At 49.8% G+C, this 24,146-nt stretch overlaps 1 protein-coding gene across 2 annotated transcripts; it reads right to left on the bottom strand.

Annotated features, from left to right (window-relative positions):
* Positions 1–9,336: 9,336 nt before the first annotated feature.
* TBX3 (T-box transcription factor 3) lies at positions 9,337–23,541 on the bottom strand. Of its 2 annotated transcripts, XM_084761702.1 has the most exons (10): positions 23,356–23,541; positions 22,354–22,518; positions 21,002–22,185; positions 19,100–19,367; positions 18,143–18,202; positions 17,719–17,865; positions 15,717–15,793; positions 14,445–14,602; positions 12,307–12,977; positions 9,337–10,789 (listed from the first exon to the last, which is right to left on the bottom strand). In XM_084761702.1, the coding sequence occupies exons 3-10, from the start codon at positions 21,388–21,390 to the stop codon at positions 10,328–10,330; spliced, it is 2,232 nt and encodes a 743-aa protein (XP_084617828.1). In that variant the 5' UTR covers positions 21,391–22,185; positions 22,354–22,518; positions 23,356–23,541; the 3' UTR covers positions 9,337–10,327. The 2 variants fall into 2 exon arrangements, with proteins under 2 accessions (XP_084617828.1, XP_084617829.1); XM_084761703.1 differs by lacking the exons at positions 18,143–18,202; positions 22,354–22,518; positions 23,356–23,541 and having other exon boundaries at positions 21,002–22,346.
* Between the last annotated feature and the right edge of the window lie 605 nt (positions 23,542–24,146).

Below are 24,146 nucleotides of genomic sequence, written 5' to 3' on the forward strand. Positions count from 1 at the left end.
AGCAACTGCCTGCAGTCCTAGCACTGGGTATGTGGAATTGGCAAGATCAGAGGTTCAAGGTCATCCTCAGGCACATAACAAGTCAGAAACCAATCTAGACTATGGGAGACCTTGCCCTCAAACCAACTAACCAACCAAATATAACCTTCCTTATCTCGTGTGAAAGCAAGTGGTGGGTACCCTTGGCCTGTAGGTCACGTTCTGTCCATCTTTTCAATGCCTCCATTTGCCCACAGAGAGGACAGCAGGGCATGCTGGAGGGACAAATGGAAACATTGCAAATGAGCTGAAGTTTTGAAGCAAAGCAAAGGCATTGACAACAGATGCAGAGGGGTGGCCTTGCTTTATGTCACACGCTCCTACAGGAAGCCTTTAGTGTTGGCGTATCAAGAGCAAGGACAGAAATAGGAGTCCCAGCCCAGTCTTGAAGTTCAGGGAAGGCGTTCTGGATGAAGTGACATTGATGTCACCAAGGGGATATGCTTGAGTGACGCAGACCAAAGCGGTGGTTCTTAACCAAGGCTGATGCTGCCAACATGGTCCACGGCAACATCTGGAGACATCTTAGGTTGTCTCCTGTGGCAATGATGCTATTGGCATCTAGTGGGCAGACACAAGAGCTAAATGCTGCTACTCCTTCCCAAATGCAGACAGGACAGCCTTGAACGTAAGGGACCAGCCAGTTGACTATGTCAACAGTGCCCAAGTTTGAAAGCCTAAGCTGCAGGAGCATCACTGTTGGGAGTTGGGATAAGGGAGGTAGCAACATGGACTATATAGTTTGCTTCTGAAGAATCGGGTGGAGTGTTGTCTGGAAAGGATGGGGAGGCCATGTCAAACCAGTCCAAGGAGGCAGTGGAAGGTGACACTGTTCCATGACCACAGCAGTTCTTGAAACATGCTTTTAAGCAGGACTTTGGGATCAGATCCACTTTTTTTTTTTCTCCTGAGACAGGGTTTCTCTGTGTGGCCTTGGCTGTCCTGGACTCACTTTGTAGACCAGGCTGGCCTCGAACTCACAGCGATCCACCTGCCTCCGCCTCCCGAGTGCTGGGATTAAAGGTGTGCACCACCACGTCCGGCTTTCAGACCCACTATTGAATAGCTGGGAAAGTTTGAGGTGAGACTAGGATCGTGAAAGACGAGGGGCCAAGGATGATCATTTAGGGCCATCCACGGGCGGAAGGAAGAAAACTGCACACCACTCATCCTGTAAGACCCACATCCTCATACATGCTCCGAAGACTCTCTGCTATCAAGTTACATGCTGGCTCATGCAGTGTTTTAATTAACTAATAAAATAATTAACATACAGTGCATGTGAGCTTGAGTACGCCATGGCATGTGTACGCAGCTCAGGGGGCAGATTCTGGGAGTTGGTGTTCTCTGTCCATGTTACTGAGGACCCCAAGCTGGCTGTACTGTGACCTTGAAGTAGTTTTCCTGTCCCCGACTCCCACACCCCCATGTCCCCATAGGAGTGTTGTGATTTTAGATATGTACCATCTCACCCGGCTTTTTTTTTTTAAATGTGTCTTCTGGGGTTCACACTCAGGGGCCAGGCTTGCTCTGTGAGTACTTTGCATCTATCTCATGGCCCAAGAGATGTTATGCGACTTAGTCAAGGTACCAAGCAGGTCAATAAAGCAGGACTCTGGTCCTGTTTTTGTTTTTGGTGTGTGTGTGTGTGTGTGTGTGTGTGTGTGTGTGTGTGTGTGTGTGTGTGTGTGTGTAGTGTTTGATTCCACATATACCCTCCTTCCTTTACTTTGTGGAACCGGCCATAGAATCTCGAGCCTGGCTCATGCCTGGCAAACCCTGTACCATATACCTCTAACCCTCTCATTTTTGAGAATTATTCATGCACTTCTCTAGTGTAACCAGCAGATGGCAGCAAAGGAGCGGCCTAGCAAAGCCGTGAGCTCAGGCAACAGCTCTTAACTTTTTCCTAGTGGAGGAACCCAGCAGCAACTCAGGTTGAACGCAGCGTGCAGTGCCCGTCCTGTTTTGACCTGGAGAACATGCCTGAAGAAATCGAGAAGTGCCTGGAGGCTGTCACTCTGACTCTAGCCATTTCCAGAGTGGTCCTGTTTAAGGAGAGTGCAAAGGCCCTGTATCCTCAGTGCCCAGAGAGACAGACACCCACACTTTTATGACTTGCCTTAAAAAAAAAAATCCTGGAAGCAAGCTTGGAGTGGCTTAGAGGTTGGTGTGGAATTTTGTCTTGAGGGCCTGGAATAGGGGTGTCTGGTGGGCAGGCTGGAGCCTCTTGAGTCAGGCGGGCAGACCGCCTCCGATTTCATGGATGGTCGTTTTGAAATAAATCTTGTGGCTGAGCAGGACCCAAGAGGACTCACCGAGGCTGAGCTAATGTATGGAGTAGTGGAGGGGCCTCCCCAGTTACTACTAATCAGGAGGAAATAAATAAGAATAAACGATATTCCCTGTGGTTCTTGATCCGCAGTGTCGAGGGCGGGCGGGGTGGGGGGTGGTGCTTCTATAGATGTTAATATATTTTAAAGTAGGTTTGCCTAGATGAAAAGAGAAAAAGCAAAAAAACAAAACAGCAAAAAACTAACAACAACAACAATAACAACAAACACACAGGAGGGTAGAGAGGTAGAAAACACACCCAGGCAAGTCTGTGTTTTTCACATGATGGGATTTCTGGACAGGTGTAGACTGGACTCACACAACAGGTTTGGGTCAAGTGCCTGTTTAGATCTAGATAACAAAGGTGAAAAGAATTACCGTTGAAATGGTTCCTAGTTTCTTTCAGATTTATTTATTTGTTTGTTTGTTTATAATGTATACAGTGCTTTGCCTGCAATGACAGAAGAGGGCGTCAGATCACATTATAGATGGTTGTGAGCTACCTCGTGGTTGCTGGGAATTGAACTCAGGACCTCTGGACCAGCATTTTGCACAGGTGTGTCCCCCAGGCTCCAAAGTAACCCGCCTCCCACATACACATAGATATTTCCCAAAAGCCACACACAGGGCATGTCTTATGGAGTCCCAGAACTCTGAGGAGTCTGACACAAGAGGATTGAGATTTGGGGTCCACAAACAAGAAACTTCAAACAGAACGTTTTAATTTCCTAAAGGGGTCAGGGAACAATAGAAGAAACCTGGCTACACTCTCACCTTGACACTGTGATGAACACTGAGGCCGAATATTCAGCTGGGACCCCCCCCCCCAGGAATCTCCCCAGAAGAAGACCTCCCTGGCAGTTCCCTGTGCACCCCCATCCTGGCATCTAGTGAGAAGTAATTTTGTTTTATGAAAAGTAGCTTTTCTTTTATTGCCTGTGATAGCCTAGGGAGGGTGACCCTCCCAACAGGAAATTAACAGAGTGCTCATGGGGGGGGGGAGGTGATAATGACTGCTCATAATCATTTGGCTGATAAGTTAATATAATTGATTAATCAACTAATTATACGGTGCCTGAAAGCACCCAACTTCCCCCCAGCCTCAGCTTCAAAATAAGCAGGTGATCCAGTTGGGGGTGGGGAGGAGGAGCCTAAAGGTAAAGTCAACCTAGGCAAGGCCCAGGCTGAAGGCACGCTCCCACTCCAAATGTCTCCCAATGTCCCCAGCCTGGTTGTTTATTGGCCCCAGAACAGTGAGTGAGTGGGTCTTTGCTATCAAAATTTCTAGTGTCCTTTTGAAAAAGCTACGCACATCTGTAAAAGACATTTTGTATGTAATTTCAGGGGGCTCCTCCTCAAAGTCACGAGCCTCCCCACCCTAGAGAATAGCCAGGGAGCTCAGCACAGCTGGCCTTGGGGAGAGTTGGGCAGGGCTGGGAGGGGAAGGGGGGAGGGAGGTATTTGGACATGACAATGTTGTCAGGGGCCTTCAAAAGCTGCTCTCCCCCAAGGCTCTCTGCCAGGTTGGGAGGACTGGGAGACAGCTGGAGCTACTGCCGGGATGAAGAACGGCTCTTCCAGGCACAGAGAGATTATATATATATATATATATATATATATATATATATATATATATATATATATATATATGGTCATGGTCATGCTGGGGAGCTGAGATAAGTGGTGATTTACAAAGGTGACAGGAAGAAAGGTGTCCTCAAGTGTCAGTTTGGTGCCCACAGTGTCCTTGAAATTTGGGGGACTTGGGGAAGCCAGAAAAACTCTGGTGTGAAGGAACACAAGGCCAGGGCTGGCTCTGCGGCCCTGGGGAGGCCAAGCCACTGCTTTAGGCTTTGGGGACAGGACAGCTCTGCAATCCAAAACCAGAGCCCTGGTCATTAGCAGGAAACCAAAGTGCTGAGGGATCAGATTTCTAAAGTGCCTATACTGGGCTGCCTGGGATCCTAGCATTGGGGCAGATGGTGGCAGGGGTGTGTGGAAGCTGGTGGCACGGGTAGTTGGTACTGGGTTCCAAGGACCCTTTATAACTCCCCTCCCCCATATTTGGTCTCCAGTTCCCGAAGCTAAACCAAAGCTGGGAGACCCAGAATTTAAAAGTCCTCAGTTTGAGTCCTCAGCACCTTTTGCTCAGGGCTCAGACTGTATTCCCCAGGCAAGCAGTTTGTTTACAGTTCCAGCCAGGCGGCAGCAGGACCTGAGCTTGGGAGTGTGTGTGTGTGTGTGTGTGTGTGTGTGTGTGTGTGTGTGTGTGGCCTAGGGTTACCCACAGGGCTGGTCATCTTCCCATGATCTCTGGCTTCTCAGTAAGACCCTGCTCTCCTGTTCCCTTCACTCCACTTCCAACTAGAGTCACACAGATGCAAATAGAGGACCTGGAAAAACAACAACAACAAAAACAGCCTCTCGGAGTCCCCACCTGCAGCGTCTACCCAGCCAGAGGCCTTTGCTCCTGGCTAAAGAACAAATGTACACACCGGGAATCCCAGGGGCTCTGAAGCTGGGAGCCTGAGACACGCAGCTTGTTCCCTGGCCGGCAGAAGGAAGAAGCCAGTTTATAAGCCCTGAGCCGCTCTAGTGTTTCACTACGGACGAATGTGTGTGTGTGTGTGTGTGTGTGTGTGTGTGTGTGTGTGTGTGTGTGTGTGAGAGAGAGAGAGAGAGAGAGAGAGAGAGAGAGAGAGAGAGAGAGAAGAGAGAGAGAGAGAGAGAGATATTCCGTCCATCTGGAACTATAGGACCTCACCCCCGAAGTCTTCACCTGGAAGTAGGCATTCCAAATCAAAGCCGCACTTTGACATTCCACCGCAGAATCTCCACCAAAATTACTAATGCCACCCTCTGAAGACTGAAAGCGGCCAATCCCAAACGCACCCAGGATTCCTCCTCATCCGGGACTGCAGGTAGCAACACCTGAGTTAGGAATAAGGCTGCTCTGGCTGGTTTGGGTTTGGGTTCCATCCGCCTCCCCCCACCTCCAGCTCAGGTCAATGACTTAATTGGTCTGTGCCTTCTATCTGCTTTGTACCACAGGGACGAAACTGAACGCACTTTACAGGGTTAATTGTGAGAGCGACTGAGGTCACTTCGTGGGGTGCTTTCCCCTAGAGGGACCATCCCGGAGCCGCACACGCGCGCGGGCGCGCATCTTGCACGCCAGTGATTCCTATAGTGGTTATTATGTGTGCTTTGAACGCTCACATCTGCAACATATATCTCTTGATTATACGCATCTTGATTATAAAACAACCAAGTGCATTTTACATCCGGAACTGTCTTTCGAACGAAAGTCCTAAATCCAAATTGGAAGAGACATCCACAGATGGAGCACACACAAGTACACGCAAACACACACATGGCTTTCTAACACCTGCAACTCCTAGCCTCAGAGTATCAGCACCCCACTGCTCCTTGAAAGTACCACTGTCTATGGTAACATCTAGAAGATCCTGGGCACTACTGCGGGGGTGGGGGGACGCACAAATACCCCCTCATAGCTGTTTTCTTGGCTGGCTTACAAGAGGCCAAATTTAGAAAGCAGCGAAGCAGAAAGTGTGCTGATGAAAAGTTTACAAGCCTCTTGTAGAGTGGCCCAAGGAGCCTGCCTGTTGGCTTAGGGAAAAGGTCAGACAGATCTCTGATTTTCTTTGAATGGAATTTTTTGAAAGACCTATGCCTACTTTGGGAACTTTCACGCACCTATAAAAAAGATGGGTCTTAGGACAGTTCTGGTCCAGAGACAAGCTCTGTCCACACACCCTTCTCTGGTTACTTCGAGACAACCTAGACCCGGGAGCAGGGGACTGACTGTAGGGTCGCGACCTCTACCAGTGCCCAAGCACGCCCTTCGGCCCCTGCAATTAGCTCCAGGAGGTCAGGAAGAACCCGGACGCCTCAACTCGCAGCTCAAAGCCCAGCAAAGTGACCCCAGCCCCTCCCGTCCAGTCTGAGACGCCAGCGCAACCTGGAGCCGATCTTCCCCCACGGGCGGGCGAGCGGGCCGGGTGCCCGGAGGGCTCTAGCCAGTACCCACATTCATCACTTAAACCCACCGATCTGCAAGTCGCTGAGCTCTGCAGGCCCCAGCACAAGCAGGACTGCTGGTTGCTGGAGCTCTGGCCTTCCTTTGTCCCTGTAGATGCGACCAGGAGAAAAAAAAAAAAACCCCAAACTTGGAGTTTATATAGTACAAAATCAAACATCGGCAAAGGGAGTTGTGCCTGTGGATAGAGTCCGAGGGGATCTCCTTTTTTATCTGCCGCTCTCAACCAGGTTAACACACACACACACACACACACACACACACACACACGTGTGTGTCTACACAATTCCACAGGGAAAATAAGGACCTACAGTCCCTTCCTTGACTTTCCAAAAATCCCACGGAAATTTCACCCAAGGCTCAAAAAGGAATGAAAAATTTGGCTCTTCTTCCACTGGAGATGAGAAAGTGAGGTGGGGGTGTGGCGGGGTGTCTTTGGGGAGGGTACGTCAGATTGGGGGTACAGAGGTGAAGACCCCAAGTTCCAGAATCCTGAAGACTCGGAAGTGTCCAGCAGGGCGCATTCGTGGATCAGACAGATAGGTGGCACTCGAAGCCAGGGAGAAAAAAAAAAAAAAAAAAAAAAAAGACCCAGGCGCCGGCCCCGAGTGGCCTCGGCAGCCGCCGCCACCACCACCATAAAGCCCGCGGCGAGATTGCGACCGGCGCCAGGTGAGTAATAGGCACAGAAATCCAGAGAGATTGCGAGCAGGTCACCCCCGGTCCATCAGCGCCACAAGAGTTACACATTAACAGCCCTATATATAAATAAGATACAGAGGAGATTAAAAAAGAAAAGAAAAGAAGGAAGGGAGGAAGGAAGCCCCAGGAGGGGCCGGGGACAGGTTTGGGCACTGTCCCTAAATTTGGGGGAGGAGAGAGTGGAGGAGAGAAGAGAGGAGGAAATCCGACTGAGAAGGCCAAGCAAGTTCTGTTTGGTTTGATTTGGTTTTTGCTTTCTCCGCATTTGAAACCGAGCTATTTTCTCCCCAATTTGGGAGCTCGCGCAGCCGAAGGCCATGAGCCAACTACCACCTTCCTAGAGCGGACAGCGAGAGTTTTGGTCCCGCGGAGGTCCCCTTAAGCACGCTCTCCGGTTTTTTTTGTTTTGTTTTGTTTTGTTTTCCCTCTCCTTAGACAGCTGGGTCGAAACAGTGGGGGTCCCCACGTGCCTGGGCTAGAAAAAAGGGGAGCTTTGCCCAACCCTCCAAGGTCTAAAGCTGGATCCTCTTCTACACATGGAAGAGAGGGGAGGGGCTCTCCTCCTGACCCGCCATTCAAGAGGCCTGAAGGTGACAGGGACGTAGGGCCTAGCTGGCGGGCTCCGGGATGGGGGTTGGGGGCGGGCAGTAAGCCGCCAGGCAGGCTCCGGCTGGGTCTTTGAGTCAAGGCCCCTAGGGCAAGAAAGTCCTAAGGGCTAACTTTAGAGAACATTCCCCCGGAGTCCCGCCCACCCCCCTCCCCCAAATGAGCCTGAAGGGTGGGAAGATCGAAGACTGACAGAGGCTCCACTATTTTTTTTTTTTTGAAAGATTCAAAGATAAATTGAACTTCAAAAAGATAACTTGCCTAACTGCCTCGGGACTGGTTAGGGGAAGAGCAGGGTGAGGGGAAGAGATGCTAGCTTTCTGGGTGACTTTTGCCTTGGAGGTTCCACGTGAGCTCCCAAATGACCTTACCTTTCATGGCCAAACTAAGTGTGCACACTGTGGGGTGGAGTGAGCGCCCTGCTTGGCTTGTCCTAACCGTGAATGTGCTTAGCCTTTCCCAGTGCAAGAATCGTGGGTGTAGGGGGAATTTATTTATTTTGTTTTGTGATGCATTTCAGAAAAGGGGGGAAAAAAACACGCTTCCTAGAGCTTATTTCTGTTCGGATTCTTGTGGGGGAGGAAAGCTGACTTTGAGCACCGGGTAAATCTTCTCCCATTAAAAACTGAAGTATATAAAGCTCCTCTTTACGAAATTTAATCAGCCTGTCCCGTTCTGCTCCCTAAATTCAAGGGAAAATACCCTCAAATCGATGTAGTTCCCCTTGACGGAGCAAGGGACTTTTGCGTTCAGCTTTGTAACTTGGGTGACATCTCATTTTAGTTCACTGGGGGTGGGGGTGGTAGTCTTAATTATTAGTTAAAGAGGAAAGGAAAGGAGCACACAGGAAGACCGTTCCCTTCTAGCTTTCCAACTCTAGAAGAAATCATTAACACGACTTCAGAGCTCATTTCAATAAAAATTTATTGAAATTTCAGTGATGTTTTTAAAGGGGGGGAATCACAGAAAACTCATCAAGGACTAAACACAAAATATGCCTTCATGGATTTTTTTTTTTAGTTTTTTGTTTTGTTTTGTTTTACCTTTAATGGTCGTTTGAACTGAGTCCCTCTGTGTACATCAATCCAAAACACCAAGACGGACAATGGCAAGGAAACCTCACTTAGAAGATGCCAGACTTTATGAAAAATCAGGAAGGTTTCAACAACAGCCAGCGCTCGGCTCACTCCCACTGCAATCTCAACCCCTCCAGGGGCAAGTTTAGGTCATTTCAAGTGGAGCCTGAAAGGGCCAATACCTCTCCAATTTTGGTGAAGAATAGGAAAACAGTACTCCCGACCCCACCCCCTCCACCAGCTCTTGGAAATTTAAAAACAAAACAAACAAACAAACTTCGCAGCCAGCTCTACTTGAAAGCATGTAGATGCAGGGACAGAAGCCTATGTTTGTTAGTGTGGATCAGCCATCTCCTGACCTGGAAATAAAAACCAAAAGGCAAACCAAGAATAAATGCTGACAGACAGACACACTCATATTTACAACCAGCTATGTACAATTCAATAAATTAAAGTTTACGTTTCTGAGCCGTCATATTCCACCTATTTACAAGAGATATCAAATAATTACATAAATACTTTTTTTCCAATAGTCGTGTTTCCTCTTTATTATTTCCTTTAAAACCTTGTTATTGCATATACAGTTAAGAGAACTAATGGTCCAACAGGCACACGAAGCCCTCTACAGCGCTTAGATAAAATAAACTCAATTGGTTTCACCCTCAAAGTTTCCCTTTCACCCCACTTCCTGGGGTTGCCGATTTAAACGGGCCGAGGACGAGGGGTTTACATTGGTTTCCTGGAAAAACAAAAAAACATCCGCCAAAAAAAAAAATACCCAAAACAAAACAAAAAAACCAACCCCAGAAAACTGTAACATGCAGAGAAAGAGAGAGAGAGAGAGAGAGAGAGAGAGAGAGAGAGAGAGAGAGAGAGAGAGAGAGAGAGAGAGAGAGCAGTATCGGCCCTTAAAACATCACAATAGTTTTAAAAAGACACAGGATTCCTTTAATATAGACCAGGCTAGGGCACAGCCCTCCTCTCCCTCCCCCAGCAAAGGTACTCAGCAATTGACGCGTTTTCAGTCTTCATAGACAGTTCCACAGGGCTTTGTTTGTCCCCCGTTTTGGTTTTGTTTGTTTAGGGGAAAAATATTTTTGTTTCCACTTGACACACGAAGGGGAAGAAAAGAGATTCGGGTGAAGTCTCTCAAATACCCGCTCTCTCCTGGCCGGCTTGGCTACCTTGTTCTTCAGCCTCAACTTCCCACACGAGCCTCCACAGAAATTGCTCTAGACTCAGAAGCCTGTTTGCCCGCTTCCCCACCCCGGGCGTCTCAATGCAGCAGCGACCTGATTCCAAGACCCAAGAAGGCAGGGCCTACGGTCTCTTAGCGCGCTCTCTGGAGGGAGTGTGGCACTCCTACCCAGACAAAACTGGAAGGGACAAGGGTCTCTTCTTGTGGAAGGCCCGTGGTTTTTATTTTACATTTAACAAAGTGCACTGGCAGATTTGACCACACTGGAATGGAGAGACCTTTGGGGGGGTGGGGGCAGGTTTTTTTTTTTTCCTACGGGGACCCGCTGCAGGCCCTGTCTGGCTTGGCTTCCAAGCCACTGACCAGTCGCTGGATGCTCTGCAGTTCGCTGGTAGCCGCCTCCTTCTCGGAGCAGAGTTTGGGTGACAAGGACACGGAGCTGGAGGATAGCGTGGAGGAGCGGCTGTTCAGTTCCGACCCCGAGTCCACAGCCACCGAGGCGGGGCTGGCTGCCAGGGCTGCTGCCTTGCCGTCTAGGGGCCCCGCGGCAGAAGCCATGGATGGCAACGCAGTGGCCAGCAGGCTGCTGCTATCAGGCACAGGAACGGGGATGGAATAAGGGCTGTAACGCAGCCTGGGGCGCATGCTGTTCAAGTTGAGGAACGGGTGGCGGTGCACGGAGCTGGAGGCGGCCGCTGAGGAGGCTGCAGCAGCGGCAGCCATGTATGTGTAGGGGTAAGGAAACAAGCTCCCAAAAGGCGACATGGCCAAACCCTGGGGGAAGAGAAGAAACATAGGGATTTAGAGAGTGGGGACTCTTCTCATGTGCCCCTGGCTATTTGGGTTAAACCAGCTCTTTGGGGGAGGAGTTGGGGGGGGGGCGGGGGAGAATAATACTTTCCCTAAGGTTGCAGTCTAAACTAAGGGGTTAGTTAAACTGAAGACTTTGTGGCTATTAAATCTTCCAAAGTATGTCATCCATGGTGCCTGGCCCTCAGGGCTATTAGGAAGAGCTATGCCTGTTGAGGGGCCTGGAGGGGGGAGGGGGCTCCACCAATGGATTAGGGTTCAATGCTGGTGCACATAGTATCTTCAATTGTATCCTCTAGACCTTTCCCATGTAGGGAAAAATAAGGGCGCTGTGAAAGGAAATGGGGGAGGGGAGTGTGTGAATGAAAAGATATTGGTTATTAATAAACAGTAAAACAACAAGTACCCCGCCTCAAAGGCTGCTCTCCAGGCAGGAGACCGAGGCAGGAACACGTACAGAAGCAGAATTTGAATGCAAGAGCCCAAGGTGTGTCTTGTGCCTGGAGATGCCACTAGACTTGTCCCTTCAGGCTGCCCCTCCTCCACCTGTCACCTGCCTGTCTGGAGGAGGCCTTTCGGTGAGTTAGGAGGGTTTGGTAGTAAGCTAGAAAGCCAGCTCTTTTCTCAACTCTCTCCCTCCCGCATTGAGGAGGAACATGCTCCTTTTGGCTCAGGCTGAGGGAAATGAGTATGCTCAGACAAAACAAAAGGTCAGGTCAGAGTAGGCCTGGTAGGTGGGTGGGTGGGGTACCAAAAAACTTGAGAGGGTTCTTAGTAGGTTCAGATCTCCAGGCGCGCGCGCGCGCGCACACACACACACACACACACACACACACACACACACACACACACACACACACACACCAAGGGCCTGCAACTGCCAGCCCCTCCCTACTCTGTCTGACATTTCCCACGAGTGCATAACCCCTTAACCCTTTGGAGATAGGCTGGCCTGTTTGGGGGCGGGGTTGGGGAGAAAAGCTTTGAACTAGGTGGAAGGCTTGGTCATTCCAGACCAAATTCTCACCCAGAGAGTCAGTCACTCCCTCTCCCCACACCTCAGTCGATTCCTGGGGGAGTAGTGGCTAGGAGCCTCCCTAGAAACATGTTGGCTGGAAGATGAAATCAAAGAGGCCCCCAGAGTCAGGACTGGCTCAGCTCCACCAGGGAACCAGCTGTGTGACCTGAGCCAAGGGACTCAACATCTCTGAGCCAGAGATGATACATCAAATGAGCAAAAAACTTTTCACAATGCTAAAAGTGTGGAGCTAAGCCATGCATAGCCTAACTTAACAGGACGACTGGGGATTGGGGGGGGGGTTCACTATGGCTCAGTAAGATAGTAGCTACACCCTGCAAAGGGTCAATAAAATATTCTAATAGTTACTAGCCTGGATTACTACCAACCACTCCTAGGCAAGGGATGAGAACGGAGAGAGACTAGAGTGAACCGATGAAGGGCGGGCAGGCAGGAGCAATACCTGGGAGGCCAGAACATGTTGTTGGAGGTGGAAGGGCAGGGTAGCAGCCGACGCCCCGGACAATCCCTGCGCTGCGGCAGCGGAGGCCATGGCTGTGGAATCCAGGCCCGAGACGCCGGTGGATGCCCCGGATACTGTGGCCAGCAGTGGCCCCATGCCTGCAGCCATGCTGGAGAAGGCGCCGCCCATGGCGAACTGGCTAGGGTGCAGGAAGAGAGGATGCCCGTTGAAGAACTGCTGGCCGGCTAGGCCAGGAGCGAAGCCCAAGCCCGGAAGGGGCCCTTGAGCCAGGTGCGCGGTGGCGTCCGTCTGCACCGACAGAGGCGCGAAGGCGTCCTTGGCGGGCAGCGCGCGCGCCTCATCCATCTTGGCGGCGCCTGAACCTTCGCGACCAGGGCTCCTGCGCTCATCAACTCCAGGGACGCGCGTGCTGGACGAGATGGTGGCCGGGCTGTGGCGCGAGTCTGGCGATGCCTTGTCCAGACGCGCGGTGTCGCGGGCCCGGCCGGGTTCCGCGGGGAACAGCTGCGCTCTCGTGGCCGGGCTGCCCTTGTCTCGCCCTGGCTCCTCGGCGGTGGTGGTGGTAATCTTGGCCGCGTCGCAGGCCTCAGGGACATGCTCCTCCTTGCTTTCAGCCTCGGCATCACTCTCGGCTTCGCTGGGACACAGATCTTGGGGAGGAGAGAAATATGCCAGGGGGAAACCGGCGGTCAACCTCGTTCCCAAATTTAAACCCCACCTCCCAGCAGGATGCGAGGGCACAAAGCCTGGTATGCCAGCACTGAGGCGTCGGAGACAGGAGGACAGCTTGCACTACAGAGTGAGGCTGTCTCAGAAACAAGACTCCCCATTGGGCAGGCTGTGTAACACCGGAGCAAGCCCCAACGCACCACACCCAGCCTATTTCCTGTCTTTTTGTTAAATGGGCTGCTGCTGCTGCTGCGACACCTTTACACTTAAATTCAAGAAGAATCACAGGGGTTTTCAATCTCCTCCAGCCAGGCCCTCAGCTAGCAGCTTTTCTTATTGTAATGGCTTTACTTTCAAACAAAACAAAACCAGAGAGAAAGCCTTGACCAAGCCGAAGCTTTCTCTTGCATCTCCATTGGATTGCAAATTTGCTTTTTTTAATGATGAAAACTGGTGACCAGACAATTCTACAGGATACTTTCCTGTTACCGTCAGAGTCAGAGGCTCATAGGGCAATGGAGGGCAGGCACTTCTGCAAATTTGTGGAATAATTTAGGAAGGATTTGTTTGGAATGAATCCTGACGTCTGTATAGGAACAGGCAGAAACTAACACCCTCCCTGGGAGCCTTCTATGTGTGTCTCTCAGTTCCTACAAAGATGGGTGGGTGGGTGGGTGGACAATCAGGTCTTTTTATTTTTCAACCCCTCTTCTACCACACCCTCCACTCTGGGTATCCTACCAAGGAGGGGAAAAAGAGGGGGGGGGGAATGAGAGAGAAAAACAACAAACCCCACTTTATGTTAAAAGCTTAAATGGATTGAAGACATTAAAAATACTTGTCTTTTTATTTAACTTAATAACAGGTTTCTTCCCGTTGAGAGCTGTCTTTCTAAATAAATGCTACTTGCTCTTTAAACAGAAAACTACCCCCTCCCTCCTCAAGGGCTTCGTCCCCCTCCCTCAGGTCAGCTGTGGCTTTTCTTCTACCACCTTCCCTGTACCAGGTTGACTGGGGATCCCAGGCCTTCTTCTCCCTGCACCACACATTTCCCAGAATTCACTTGGGAGGTTGACCAGCAACTGGATACTGTTGATTTGCTTGGTAAGAAGACAGAAGGGAGCAAAGACTGAAGGACAGACAGAGGGACAGAGAAGAGCTTCAAATGATTTGTCCAAGAGGACCTGGACACAGATGGGGACACGCGGACGGACACACACACACACACACACACACACACACACACACACACACACACCCCTCGCAAATGGGGTTGTGAGGAAGGTGTTCCAAGTTCTCCTGTGCTATCCCCACTTCAAACTTGCAGTTTCTAGAAAGGCCTACATCTTCTAAAGTGAGCCTACTGGCCCAGGGCCTTTCCTAACTTTCAAGACCTCAGGGCCAAGAAAGCCTGGAGTCCAGTGACCACAGAGGGACACTAGGCTTACCTTTGAGGTTGGATGTTCCCACAGTGGACACCGCTGGAGAGGAGGCCTGGGCAAAGCAGTTGAAGGCTGCCTGCTCACTAGAGGACTCATCTGAGGTCCCGGTCTCCTTCTTGTGTCTCTCATCAAACACCCTCATGGACTGCAGGGTGAGCTGCTTTCTGTGACAGAGGCCCCCACACCCATCATTAGAGGACACCACATACACTTCCCCCTATTTGTTTCCTTCTCCCCCACTTTCCGGAGTGGCACCTACCTCACCCCACTGACCAAAGTGAAGGCTGTGAAATGTGCTGGCTAAGCAAACAACACAGACTTCAGCATTGTTCTTGACTGTTTTAACTGGGAGGTCTGTGCATTGGGAAGGAACTTGACCTGGGAAATTTGCTTAAAACCTCAGGACAGAGGTTGGAGTTGGCTGGGGACAGACACCAAGACTGTCCTTACAGCAAGCAGGGAGGGTGCTGCGCACACCCAGGCCACAAAACTCCTGCCAGGGAAGGGGCTAAAATGGGCAGAGAGCATCCCATGCATGGCATTCTCAATGATCATCGGTTCACATTAATTGGAGTTTTAGGTTTATTTCAACGTTAGAAATTATTTTTCCCTTTTTCTTTTTCAAGACAGGGTTTCTCAGTGTAGATTACCCTGTAGACCAGGCTGGCCTCAAACTCACAGAGATCTGCCTGGCTCTTCTGGGATTAAAGGCTTAAGTTTATTTATTTATTTATTTAATGCTCAGTCCCAAGGGAATAAACTTTAAAAATTGGTAGGTTTTTTGTTTTTGTTTTTGTTTTTGGCTTGTAGAAAATCTTTGAAAGGGGGCATAGGTGAAGAGTATGGCTTTTTCTGAGGTCCCCACCTGTTTACTGAAAGCAAACAAAACAAAACAAAAAACAAACAAAACTGATGCAGAGACCCCAGAGGGAAGTAGGGGCACCAGCTCCAGGCTGGTGCAATCTGGGAGATGTTTGTAAATGGCTTGGTCTCGTCTTGGGTCTTGCTCAGGATAAATGCCAATTAGCAAACGATTAATTGGCGTCCCTATAATCTCTTACCCCTGAGACCTTTTTTTGGGTCAGTATAGCTTTAGTTCCCTCAAAGGCAATAAGTAACATGGAATGTTCTCTACCTGGGCCACAATGGAGCTGATGCCCCCCCCCCACCTCCATCCTCGGTCCAAATTATCTTGTATCCCACTTCTAACATTCCCAAGTTCAAGCCCAGGGAAACAATTTCTCCTAATGACTCCCTAAGTAGAAAGTCTCCGCTCACCTTTTTTCTCTTCTGCCATTACCGGTGTCCCGAAAACCTTTTGCAAAGGGATTGTTGTCTATTTTTAACTGAGTTATCTAGGAGAGACACACAAGCAAAATAGACATTAGCTTCACTTTCTAGAATGTTCTAAACGTGACACCCCCATACCACCACCTCAACTCCTCAGTCCCTTCTAGAAATGTGACTGCCCAAGGAGTCACAGGGAGGATGGGCCTAGTAAATGTGAGGGAAAAGATGACGGGCAGGAAGACAGGAAGGGGCTGGAACATCAAAAGAGAATGTAGCAACGTTTACATGTTCTTGGGAGACAAGAAAGGATTCCACACTGAAACTAACCAAAGAAATTTCTTCCTTTGGACAGCTTAGATTTAGAAATGAGACTGTCTCAAAGCAGCCAAGAGGCACAGCCTATAGCTCCGAGTCGGTAGACTTCTGTTTTGACTTATTTTACACATCGTAATTAATTATAAAGTATGTTAAAATCCCATTTCCTGCTGCTTTCCAACCCCCATGACGTACATGTGTACACACACACACACACACACACACACACACACACACACACACACACCAAAAGCTTTTCTGTGAACCTAATAAAATTAATTATGGGGTTTCACTACCTTGCAGCAGAGTGCCCCCTCCCCCTCCCCCAGGCAATTGGGGGCAATTGGAATTGAAGGAATTGTAATACTGAGGAAGGTATGGCCACTGGGAATATTTGTTCCCATCTATGTTATTTATTTGTTTTTGCCACTAGGTAGAGAAAGACCTCAGCCTCTGATTTTTTTTTTTCCCCAAGCCATTAAAGTAACAACTTAATTGAAGTAAACTTTCACAGCTTTCTGGGTCTAGAGGAGCCTGCACTTTGCAGACTGTTATCTTTGAAATCTCTGCCCTTGGTAGACAAAGTATATATCCAGTTACTAGGAGGTGGGAACCTGTGCATTGGTTTTGAGTTCTGTTATTTAAAGGGTGCCAGACATGAGGTTTTCCACGAGGCAAGCAGAAGAGCAGATGGCGACTTAACTTGCAGCCTAGGAAATGGGAGGATCAGTGTCCACAGGAGGGGCCAGGGACAGTGGCCATGAGTGAGTTCAAAGTACAAGGTGCTGCCTAGTGAAGTGGACTCTCCCTGAGGTCCGGGGGAGGAGGGGGGCTCAAGCAAAAGAGCAACAGGGGTGTCAGCCCCTCCCCATCCACCCGCAGGTGCTCCAAGCAGCTGAACTACCACCAGTGGACTCTCTTCTGTGGGCCTCTGAGTTCAGTTTCCCTGACCTCCAGGGCAGGTGAGCTGCAGGTTCCAGGTGTGTCCTCACTCAGGGGTCCTTATTAGTCCCCAGCTGCAGGCCCAAGGGATAAAAGCTTTAACATGAGCCGGTGACTATGTCCACTTTTAAGTGGGAAGCCTCAGAGAGCTCAAATTAACATGGCCCTGTGTAAAACACACACACACACACACACACACACACACACACACACACACACACACACACGAGCCTGCACACAAACCACCACTACCAGCAGCATAAAAAGTAATTAAAAGCAAATAATCCATTCACGATTTCTGGCTATGAGAGCTTTACACAGCTTTTCCTGCCAGGATCCCGGATGATTTTCACCTGAAATTGCTAGCTGGTGCCTTTCAGGTTTTTGTTTTTGTTTTTTGGGTTTTTTTTTTTGAGGGGGGGTGATTTTGTTTGTTTGTTTGTTTGTTAGTTAGTTAGTTAAATCCCTTCTCCTCTAGAGGCTGAACTTGGAAACACCAGGTAACAAGCCCCTGGGACCAGGGCTGGGCTTTGCCAAGTTATATAGTACAAGAAGCATCAGATTCCCAGCTGGGAGTTTTGTTTCTCACCCCCTCTAAAGGAATCAGGCCTCTCTCCCCAGAAGGTCAAATCACACAAGAAAATTCCAGACGTTCTGGCCAATGCCCTGGTAACTTTCTCACTTCTGATAGCAAGCAAGCCTAAAGGTAGAGTGAAAAACCCTGTGGGGTTACCTTGTCGTTTTGATAGGCGGTCACAGCAATGAATTCCGTTTCCGGGAACAGGTATGTGCGAAATGTACTATACGGCAGCTTCAAAATATCATTGGCTCTGACGATGTGGAACCGGGGCTGGTACTTATGCATAGAGTTTAGTATAGTCTGTAGAAGCATGGAAGGGGACACGTACATTACAAGAGAAAGGGTGGGGGGTGGGGGGAGAGGAAATGGTTTAACAGTACAATGAAATCCTAGGTTCCCCTGCCAAGCTGAGAACATCCCCATTGCTGGGTCCAAGGCCCACCTCTTGGGGTACATTGCACTCCATAGGCTTGAACTTCTGGAGACTCCAAATTGTTCCTCAGCATCTAAAGCGTGCCCCCCCCAACCCCACCCTCACCGGCTACGTATTTCATTCGTACCTTGAACCCTAGCCTACCTGGGTCCCAAAACTATAACTCCCCTGCCACGTTGCGTGATCGCTTGGGAAGGCCAAAGTCTTAAAAGATAGAGAAAAACATGCATTTTAATTTACAAAAATGATTCAGTAGTTTAAGCGCCCACTAATTGACAAGCCCGATCCACTTAAGGCCTCGAGAGGCTGAGCTCCAGAGAGGAATATCTATGCCCTAATCAAATCAAGGGTTTCAAATGCAATCCCTGTCCGCTTTAGATATTTCCGAGCCATTCATGTCTTCTTCCTGGGCCTAATCTTTCTGCTTATTCCTCGCTTATCACTTTGTTTATTCTATTGAAATGTTGGGGAGGGGCAGAGGACAAGCAAAGGTCCTTTCGCCTGAGTTTCACAGGCAAAGCAGGTCTTAAGATTCTAAGCACATTCAATCACGAAACCCTCAAACATTCCCCAGTACCCATGCTCCATTTTTTTTTAAACACCAAAGGTTTAAGCTCTTTCCTATTACCTGATTTTCACCCAAGCCCAAATTGCTTTTAGCAAAAGAAAATATATTTTCAAAATGTATGCACAGCACTGAACAAACAAGGTAAAGGCTTCTCCGAACATTCAACTCTCCCAAGAAATGACAGGCTGATTTCAAAGAAATAAAATAATGTTTATAAGCAAAACAAACCCTGTCCAAGTACAAAACTTTAAACGTTCATAACTTTTTACCCTTAGTATTGTCTCTACACCTCTGGGTCCAGTGCCCATCCAGGACCTATGATTGCTAACTTGTAAATTCTAGAATATCAGGCTTTCCACTATCCAGGCAGCAAGATACCGCCCCCCCCCCACCACCAAATCCACTCTGCAACCAGGTTGCAAATTGAACGAAGTTGGCAACCATCAGCCAGAGAGGTGTCTGGGCCCAAATTCAGAGTTTACTAGGAAGCCCTACCTCCTAAGGGAGTCTTACTGATAGTCTATGAAACTTACAAATCCATGTTTATCCGAAATGTTGTTGGTGAGTTTCAGTTTGTGGAAAGTGACGACTTTGGACATCCATTGCTCCCCCGTAGCGGGGCTGTCCGGGTGTATGTACATTCTCTTTGGCATTTCGGGGTCTGCCTTACCGGCCACCATCCACCGAGAATTGTGAAATTTATACCGACAGTCATCAGCAGCTATAATGTCCATCAATAAAATATACTTGGCCTTTTTATCCAGCCCAGAACACCTCACTTTAAATGGAGGGAACATTCGCCTACAGGAGCAAAGCACACAAAAAAGGGGATATACATAAATAAAACAGAGTAAATGGCTCAGGATTTCAGACTTGTTTGGCACCATCTAAAAGCTTAACGCTTTCTCTGGGACCAGGCACTCTGTAAGGCAACTGTGAGTGAAAAAATATTTACTTCCACACAGCCATTTCTTTTTTAAATGTTCGATTTCACGTCGTTTTCCTATCCTAATCCTCAAATCTAATTAATTACAGCAACCTCTTCTCTCTAAGAGGATTTGCTATTTCTTATTTTAAAAACTTGTTTGTCTGTGTGACTGTTTAGATTGCCTTCTGTAAAGAGAAATGAATTCTTGCCTTAAGTCTTTCCCCCCCTGAGTGTACTTAGGTTAAAGCAGCTGGAGGCAGGGTTCTAAGAAAGTGTGGTTAATAAAGGTTAAGATTTTCCACCTGCCCGCTGATGAGAAAACATTAGAAACTTATCGAGGAAAATAAATGCCCAGTTATGGACTGAGACTGGCGAAGTGGATTCTCAGAGCGGAGGTTGGAGACAGGCAAGCGCCTGGGCCTGGTAACCCATCCATGATTTAAGCTATAAACCGCATTCCTCTACTCAGTAGGCCACTGCAAGACTCGCTGTTTAATTTCTCAGAAGTGCTGGCTTTCTGTACTTTTGACTTAAAAGGAAGTCCCCGGCTATGAAAACCGACTAAATGTCTTGTGGGTTGGAGAAAGACCTGATGCCAAACTTTGGCCTCAAGTAGTTTGGAAGGAGACTGAAAGTGGGGTTGTGTTTTTGTGCCCTTTCAACTGGTATCCTGATAAACCTCATGCTATTTTTTTTTTTCTTGAACCAGTGGTTTTTAAGTGCTGGTCCTGGTGTCCTCTCTTACAAGCTTGTTTCGGTCAAGGCAAGGGCACTCACCAAACGTTATGTAAAGTATTAATAATATTCAAACACAAAACAGGGTGCATATCCTCAAGGGTTCCTTGGGTCTACACACATAACCTTAATTACAAAAATTTCCTGCTCTGTTTTCCCCGGGCTTGCAGACAGATATGAGAGATGGTAATGGGAAAAGAAACCCAAATGTCCTCCACTCCTTCAGCCTTGCATTGATTTCTCTGTCCCAGACCAGCTGAGCTTTGGCCCCTTCAGCCCCAGAGGCAAGGCTGAAGAATTAGTAAGGACTCCGGAATCCCTCCGGGTCAACCACTACGGTACAAGGTACAAAATGGGCTTTAAGTGTCTAAAGTCTTGGGAAATAAAACTTAACAGACAAAACCAAACATAAAGATTATTTCAGAGTGGCTTTACAAACGGACTTCCTGCAAAAGAGTGCTTTTCTCGATGGCTGTAAACGTGAGTGTGCGCCTCCAACGGAAAACACCCTGTATTCAGTAAGGAACCAGGGACACAGGTCCGTAAGAACCACCATGCAGTCCGTAAGAACCACCATGCAGGGGGCCCAGGTAGGCTGAAACTTCCTGACCCTCAGGCAGGGCCCAGGAGTCTCTACACATACTGTAGGACAGGAAGTTTTCGTCCCAAACGTAACAATCAGACAGAATCTACTACTTTAAGAGGTAGACAAAAAAGGAGATGCGAAAAACTGAAGATGGTTTTGAGGGAGGGGTCCCCACTGATTGCTTACCTTCCGGATTTCGTAATGACCATCTCTGTACCCCGCTTGTGAAACTGGTCCCAAAGTTCCTTGGCTTCCAGGTGCACCTTGGGGTCGTCTTCTACCTCCTCTTCGGGTTCAATGGTCTTCAGAGGCCTCATATGCGGCTGAGGTCCCAGGGATGAGAAAGGGATCGCGGTCTCAGCAGCCCCCACTAACTGATCCATGATGGGCTTGGCCAGGGCTCCGGGCAGCGAGAGCGCCGCGGCGCCGTTGGGAGGCAGCGTTAGCGCGGGGAAGAAAGGAGGCTGGTGGCCCAGCACCGCGCTCATGGCGAAGTCCGGTGCCCGGTGAGGTAGGAACGGATGATAGGCCATGCTTGTCCCAGGGATAACCGGATCTCTCATGGAGAGGCTCATCCACTCCAGACAGGGAACCAGTCCGCAGCTGCTGGCTTGGCTCCGCTTTTGTTGTTGCTTTTCAAAAATAATAATAAAAAAAATTCAACAGCAACACATAGTTTTGTTTTGTTTAAAATAAAAAGAGGAGCCAATTACAATTAAAGCGTTTGAAAGGGAGGGGGAAAGTGTCTTTGGGAGGAAGAGAATGCCGCTTTTAAAGAGGACACGGCGACAGATCGGGAGACATAGCCGCTGCAAGGGCTGTCCTGGTGCGTGGAGTGTGTTTGAAAAGCCTCTCCTGGAAGTCGGTTTCAGTACGACACGCAGCAAACAGGGGCTCGACTGGCGCCCGAGCCCTGTGGCTTAGCTGGAAATAGACACAGCAGCCCTTTCCCGGGGTGGCTCCCCGGCTCCCACGCTCTTTGTTGCCAAAGCGCAAGGTTCTCCGAGACTTTTTTTTTTTAACCTTTTTTTTCGTCTCCTTCCCCCGCCCCCTAGCTCTTCTCTGGCTTTCTCGTAGGAGGCGTCTTAGTTGAGCTAGACTCTTGCTTTCACAGGCAGCGAGATCTAGTGGGGGGGAGGAAAAGTCTCTCCTTTTAAAAAAAAACACATACACACAACAAACGATTTAAGCCCCTTTCCAGCGGCGCTATCAAAACTGGTAACTGCGAAGCTGGCTTCGGTTCGAGCTCCTCCTCTCTGACTCCGAGCAGCGCGCAGTGTCTGGGTGGCGATCGAATGGTGCCTGCGATCTTCTGCCTCCGGGACTCGGCTGTCTTCTTGTGCTAAAAAACCGTGAGCGAAATCACTTTCCTAAAAATAATAAATTTTTAAAAAAGTCAGCGTCCAGGCGCGCAGGGCGAGGGAGGATCAAGAAGACGGGAACAAAAAAAAAAAAAAAGGAAAGGAAGAAGAGAGGAGTGATTGGGAACTGCAGTAGGAGAGTAGAGGGAGGGAGAGAGAAAGAGAGCAAGTGAGCACCTCGCCACCCTCCTCCGCCTCTAGAATTCCCCGGGCGTCTGCTCGGCGGCTCTGGACGGTCGGGCTGCGCTGTGAGCTGCGGGAGCCTGAGGCTTGTTGATTGGCTCTTTGACGCTTTCGGACCAATTGTGTGGCTGCATAGGCGTGGTTTTCACAGGTCGAGTGCTGGGGGAATAGAGCCGAGTTATAAAAAGAAGGTGTCGGAAACTGGAACGTCGCTGCGCCGCGCGGTACTACGGCCTGTCCTGCGTTTATGTCAACATGATCAGAGGGGAGGGCGGGGAGCCACCAGGGCGCCGCGCGCGCACCAAAGTCGCCTCTAGGTGGCTGATCTAGAAGAGAGTTCGCAGCAGCCTGAGAGCTCGCCCTAGCTCCTCAGCTCAGCCAGCGTCTGAAAGGCCTCAGCCATCCAAGCCCCGGGGATCCGGGGAGGAGGCAGGGCTAGGGAGGAAGGGGGAGGGAGCGAGGGCGGGAGCCAGGCAGCCTGCCCGGCAGTCGAGGCGCCGGGCAGGGGCGCTCGCCTCTCGCGCGCTCCGAGCGCTGCAGCTCAAGCCCGCGACCGCTTTTCTGGGCAGATCAGCAGCTTCTTCCCTTTCCCGGGCCCCGGGCTAACCAAGCCGGCCACGGAGCCTCCAGTTCGGCCAAGGAACCTTAACAAAAGCTCCAGGCTTACGCAGCTATGCAGCCCCACGTGGAGCCGCCCAGCTGCTTCTAAGTCAAGCCCTTTAGCTCGCGTGCCCGGGTGCCCCGGCTTCTCGAGCCACTAGCGCATGGGATCCCACAAATCTTTCTCTTTCCCCGGTGCATGCTCCCCATCCGCAGCCACGTGCAGAGACCCAAATGCCCCTTGGGTGTCTGTACCCAAACGCGCGCCAACACACTGGGACCGAACCCCACGCGGAAAAACACACGCAAACACGTACAAGGCCTGCAAGGCCGGCCCAGTCTACGCTCGCTCTGCGATATGGACTCGTTTCTTTTCTTTTAAACGTATTTACTGACCCTTTTGAGCCCAGTTCCTCTTCCATTTGAATGCTGACATCGGCGTTCCACCCGGCTGGGGGTGTGGGTGTTGAGAGAACGAAGCCGCTGAACCAAGTGAATGCAGCGACCATGGGCCTGTCTCCCCAAAGCCTCAGCCCGCACGGCCGGGCCAGCTCGGGTAGGAGCTGCCGCTCTAGGCTGGGTGAGCTGGTTGGGGGAGGTGCTCCAGCCTCGTATCTTCCCCAGGCATCACACTTATCTCTTGGTGCCTCAGTTCTTACTCCACCCCGGAGACTTATCTTGGCAGAAGTCGGGGGGCGAATTTGTAAAACAAACCGTGAAATGCACCCCCCCCCTTACTCCAGAGGTCCGGAGGCTCAGTCCCTGCTCATCCCAGGGTGGGGAGGAAGGCCAATGGACTGAACCAGACTTTGATTAGGTGACCCTGTTACTACAGTTTATGGTGGGGGTCAGAGGACTCTCCACCCCCAAATCACAGTCCTTGTTAGAGGGTGAGGGTAAGCTGGGCCATCGTAGTTTAAGTGGAAGGTAGTCTTAGCAGAGTTTTTAGTTTTCCTAGGACAAGACCTTTGCTTGGAGAGGGAACAGAAAAGGGAGCTAGTTTCCGGGCCTAGAGATTAAGCTTTGAATGTTTCCGTGTGGACTATTTGCGCCTAGATTTTTTTCCCCCCCTTGAGGACCACCCACCCAGCACCCCCACTCCAACTGCAGGTCGGAACTGGCAGCTACTGGCTGAATAGGCAGTTCCCTCTCCTAAGCAGGGAAGAACATTTGAGGCCAGGAGCGTT

Source organism: Acomys minous, assembly GCF_964271855.1.
Source record: "Acomys minous genome assembly, chromosome: 16".
Lineage (NCBI taxonomy): Eukaryota > Metazoa > Chordata > Mammalia > Rodentia > Muridae > Acomys > Acomys minous.